Source organism: Antedon bifida, chromosome 2 (assembly GCF_963402885.1).
Source record: "Antedon bifida chromosome 2, ecAntBifi1.1, whole genome shotgun sequence".
Lineage (NCBI taxonomy): Eukaryota > Metazoa > Echinodermata > Crinoidea > Comatulida > Antedonidae > Antedon > Antedon bifida.
In genome coordinates, this window is record NC_136227.1 from 1,731,294 (window position 1) to 1,736,738 (window position 5,445).

At 30.6% G+C, this 5,445-nt stretch overlaps 1 protein-coding gene across 1 annotated transcript in view; it reads left to right on the forward strand.

Moving 5' to 3' along the window:
• Nucleotides 1–4,921, forward strand: part of LOC144834786 (mediator of RNA polymerase II transcription subunit 13-like) — a 51,828-nt gene extending 46,907 nt beyond the window's left edge. Inside the window, exon 32 of the mRNA XM_078689727.1 lies at nucleotides 158–4,921. Within this exon, the coding sequence (XP_078545853.1) occupies nucleotides 158–290 (133 nt within the window). The 3' untranslated portion in view covers nucleotides 291–4,921. The remainder of the gene's footprint in view (nucleotides 1–157) is intronic.
• Nucleotides 4,922–5,445: the final 524 nt, after the last annotated feature.

Below are 5,445 nucleotides of genomic sequence, written 5' to 3' on the forward strand. Positions count from 1 at the left end.
CTTTATATGACCTTATACTCTACTATTAAGAGGACACTTCATCTATGTGTCATCTTAAAAGATGATCTACTCTTAAAAAATGTAAATTAAAAAAATATTTATCAATAATTAATTTAGTTTAGTGTACAAATAACAGAATGTTAATGATTTTTTTCAGGTATGTGTTAGAAAACTATAACAACCTATCATGGCTGTCAGTTGACCCGGCAACCGGCGATCGTCAGTCGTGCTTGCCTGTCCATATGTTGGTACTGATGCAGTTGTACAATACAATAGCAGCTCTACTTTGATTCGGTTTACCAGATGAAATATAACGATCACGTGGAATAACGACCAATCACAGCCTTCTTCTTTACTGCGATGGAAAGATAATTTCTAAATTTATTATGGGATACTTAGAGACCCTTGTGTTCTTTCTGAAATGATTTATGAAGAAAAGACAAAAAATGTGTGAATTTAAAAATAATATATTGACTATAAGCAGCCTTGATTGAATGCTGAGAAAACGTGCTATTTTGAACAAGACGGTATTATGTCTATAAAATTCTACAGAATAAATCTCATCCTGCGAAATACTGCATTCATTCAAAGGAATAAGCAATGCACAATCTTTGATGACTCGAGCACAACATTTGATGACATCACAAGTAGCTTTATTGACAAAGATTATGAATTTACACAACCTTTGATGCGTCAAGCACAAAATTTGATGATGTCATGATTATACAGGCTTTATTGAATCAAACACGACGTACAGTATGATGACATCATCAAGTAGCTTTACTGAAAAGGATAAGAGATACACAATTTTTGATGAGTCAAGCACAATATTTGATGACATCATGATTATGTAGCCATATTGAAAAGAGGAATTAGCAATACACAATTTTGATGACATCATGATTATGTTTTTTTTGTGAGTAGGTTGCAAGGACCATAAGTACATTTGTTTATTTGTAATCATTTTATTATATTAATTGCTCATGTTTTTCACAACAAAACATGTTTGTGTCGAGTTTGTCACACTTTGACCAAAAAAAGGTGATATCTATCAATGTTTCTTTATGTAAGGTCATGTTATGTCACTTTTGTCAAATTTGATTGGTTGAGCTCTAATTAATGTCATTGAAATCTAATTTGTTGGTTATTATGAATTCAAATTTTGTCTGTATATTGCAAATACCCAAAACATTTGATAAAATCATTTACTTTAAATTATAATGCTTGTAAAGTAGATATGCAAAATTAAATATAAATTAATTTGACAATACCCCTTGAAAATTGGAATGATTTGATTTTAAATTCTAACCTCACTTTTTAAAGGTTTGTTTTGTTTTCTGAATGTGCCTTGTAGCGTTTACTTCTGTGTTTTTTTTTCCTTTTCAATGTTTCTTTAAAGTGATTCACCTGATAAAATGTCTTTCCAATATTTTTAACCTCAGTGCTTCATCAGAAAATCCTCACTAATTTTGCTTAAAATTTGTTTAGTATACGTCCCACTGCGCATCCTCCATGGCAAACTTATTTCACTGCATTTACTGCAGTAAGTACGGTTTGGTTACATAATTATAATAAGCCTTTTTGAAAAATCATATGTACTGTTTACTGCAGTTACTGTACTGTACGCTTTGGTTACATAATTATTTAAGAAGCCATATGTACTGTTTATACAGTGACCGCTTCACAGAATTCTACATTGAAACTAAAATCATAAATTATTGCAGTAAATAATGTAAGTTACTGCAGTAACGACATCTTGTTTATGCAATTATTTTGCAAGCCTTTGACTAATCATATGTACTGTTTATTGCAGTGAAAAAATCTAGTTACTGCAGTTACTGAAGTAGAATAATTTTGACACAATCTCTTAAGCAGTAGAACCTGCTGTAATGTTATTTGGAAATTCAAAAAAACTGTATAATGTGTATTTTCATGTAAAAATAATGAAAACATATTTCAATTCAATTGTACAGCAACAGTGGTATGTACCTAAATATGGTAGTGACATGCCCAGATATGGTAGTGATATGCCCAAATATGGTAGTGATATCCTTAGATATGGTAGTGATATGACATCATCATGTCCATATATGGGCACATCACATTTTTTTGTCACATAAAATGTGATAGTTTATATTTGCTATAAGGGGACTTAGCAGACACCATTGACATTGTAACACCACACACTAGCAACATTTTAAATCAAAAGCATTTTCACTTATTTTCTGTTTGTAGGGCGTGGTATAGATTGTGTAAAGTTCTCAGGAATTATTTTTTTTGTGTCTTATTAATTAATTGAACGATTTTGTCAATTGCGTCCAGTCATCATACTGTAGGTTTTGTAACATCTACCAATCTAATTATACATATTATCTTTTGTGTCGAAACACGAGGAAATACATTGCTAAATTCATTTGCAAATTCATGGTAATCAGTCTTTCAAAATGAAATATTTAAAAAATCATTTATTAATAATAATGATGGTAATAATACATGAATTGACAACTTTTACTAATTAAGGATTTCAAACAAATTCAATTATCAGTTTGTGCTCTTTGAGTAAAGTGTGATAAAAACTACAATGAGATTATACTAAGATATAAATCAAATTAACAATACTAAAATAGCAATATAAATAGATAGTTTAATATCTATAGAAAAAAAATATTGTCATCAAATGGGCAGTTGTAAACTAATAGCTGAGAACTATTTTTGATAATATAGAATATTAGACTATTGTTATGAAACATATTTTCTATATGAGAACTAAGACTTGAAATTAAAGAATCACGGACTACTTTAAAATATATCAGACTGGATGGAGAAAAAACAAACGCTTGACTGCAATTTTAGATTTATGCTAATAAGAAAATACGATTGACTATGAAATATATCTGTGACTGAAGAAGAAAAAAACGGTTGATTATTGCAATTATGTGTTTAGTATTAAAGAGTAACAATTAATTAAATGACTTAATTATAAAGCAGGCATGCAAGATAGATCATGATGGTTTAGGATATGAATTATGTAAGACAAGAAACAGGCCCATAAAGTACATTATAATGTTGTATCTGTACATCAAAGTCTATCACCATTACCGGAGAGCGATTCATTCATTAGAATTATGGGTATTTTTTGTTGTGATGTATTAGTCAGATCATTTATGAGTTTTGTGTGTATGTGCAGGTGAGGTTGAACAACAGATTCTCTGTACTGTATCTCTTCACATATGATATATACCCAGTATCGGGCGAATTCTGTAATACAGTGTGACATATGTATCACATGTGACACCTGTATTATGTTTGGTATATGGCCTATAATACATGCATCACATGTGATACATATGCAGCACTGTATCACAGAATTTTCCTATGATACTGTACAAATTATATTTGGTATATGGCCTATGATACAGGTATAACATGTGGTGCATATATGATACTGTATCACAGAATTTGCCTATGATACTCTACAAATTATAGGTACAGGACAGAGAATTGGCTAGAGTGAGTGTGTGTGTGTGCGTAGTTGATGATTTTTTTGTGTGTGACCTAGGCATGTTACTACAGCTGTATTTATTGGAGTTTAAAAAGCTCCACAAACATATTGTAATGATAGCTCATTCATTAATTTGTAAATTAATTATTTGTTAATCATCGAAGAATGTTTATTGAAATATTATTTTGTATTGTAAAATAAATTATATTATTATGGCTCCCTTTTAATTTAATTGCTCAAAAATGAAATAAGAATTTAGGATTTATGTCGGCAAAATTGAAGGTACTCTTTGTGAGGTATAGCCATTTTAGACACTTTGAATGTTAGTAAGCATTGTCTTTTAAATGCAATCTTTGCCCTATGCATGCCATTCTGAAAGAAACTGTGCACAAAAAACATAGTTTTTCTCATCAAAGTCGCTTCTTTTGTATCATGTATCAATAACATCCATGATTTTCTTTTTATGTTAATTAGTTATTATCAGTTATTGATAACCTGTGATGCCCCTGTTAGTTTTTTGTACATTTCTGTTTCAAAGATAATTCTCTTTACAAACTACATGCACCAATGTATATCTGTTATTTCATGTATTTGTGTTACCCTCTGTATACACTGTTATGTAACAGGAAAAAAATGTACAATTGATCTCGCTGTGGGTACTTAATATCGCAAGAGGTAAATAACATCAGAATAGAGCATTCTTTGAAAGAGCGTTCATTTTGGGTAAATTATAATATAAAAGGTGCTCTGTGAAATTTTACAAAAGGGGACTTCAACTTGACGGATCTAAAGATCTTGTTCATATCAAATATTGTATAATTATCATAGTACTGCGTTAAGTACATCAAGTTATTTCTGTAAATGTCCAAGTGAAAAGCCTATGCTTTGTATTATGTATTTCATAGTGTTGTTGCTGTAATAATCAAGAGGGTGTGTGCTTACGTAGACTTGTAGTCAGTAAATATACCTGAACTGTTGCCATGGAGGCTAATATTTACTGTATCGGACGAGGAGTACGGTCCAAAACTCAGGACGATCGACGTTATTACGTGGAACTGAAAAAAAACCGACTATTTGTAATTAGTGATTAAATTTTATATATTTTGTTTCATTTTATTTGAACTATGTGAATTATCACTTGTAAATAAGAAAATATGAGGGGTGTTGATAGATGTACAGTCTGTAAAGTTATATCACCCCACCCGTTGATGAATTCACTTTATGCATATGTTATAGGTAAGCTGATAATTGCAGAGGGGTTGAGAATATTTAAAGTAAAAGCTCTCATGATGATGAATTTGAAATATTGTATTATTGAGAGTACAGAACAAAAAACATAAGATTCTTAATAAATGAAATGACTCTGTTTATATACTTTTCCTATCAATTTGTAGAATAAAGTTTAAGTTATTCAGATAAGTGCTAATGGGAAGGAGTCTTTGACTTTTGTTGTTTTGTTTTTGCATCAAATGTGATATGATAATGGACGTGATGATGTCCTATCACTACCATATTTGGGCATATCACTACCTTATTTGGGCACATCAATTTTTTTATCATACTAGTTTGATAGTGTAGACAGAGCTTAACATTCAAACTGAAAATATTCATTGTTTCTGTATGGGAAAACAGAAATTGCATGTTACTCCCAAGATATACACTCTGTTGCAATGACAAGCATTATTTTATTAAGAAAAAGTTTACATACAGTAAAAACAATTGCTAATTGCATCATTAGGCAAGATGCTTTACTCTCATTGCCTTACCTGAGGGTCCCAAAGATCAGCAAGTGCTAGATGGATCACCCTCATTAAATATGGTAACAAAATATATATATAATACGGTAAAAGTGAAAAAAAGGCAACTGAAGTTAAAATTGACAAAGTTCTTGAATAGACTGGCGCCCTCTCTTTTTTTTTATTTGACGACGATTTTGTGGATTA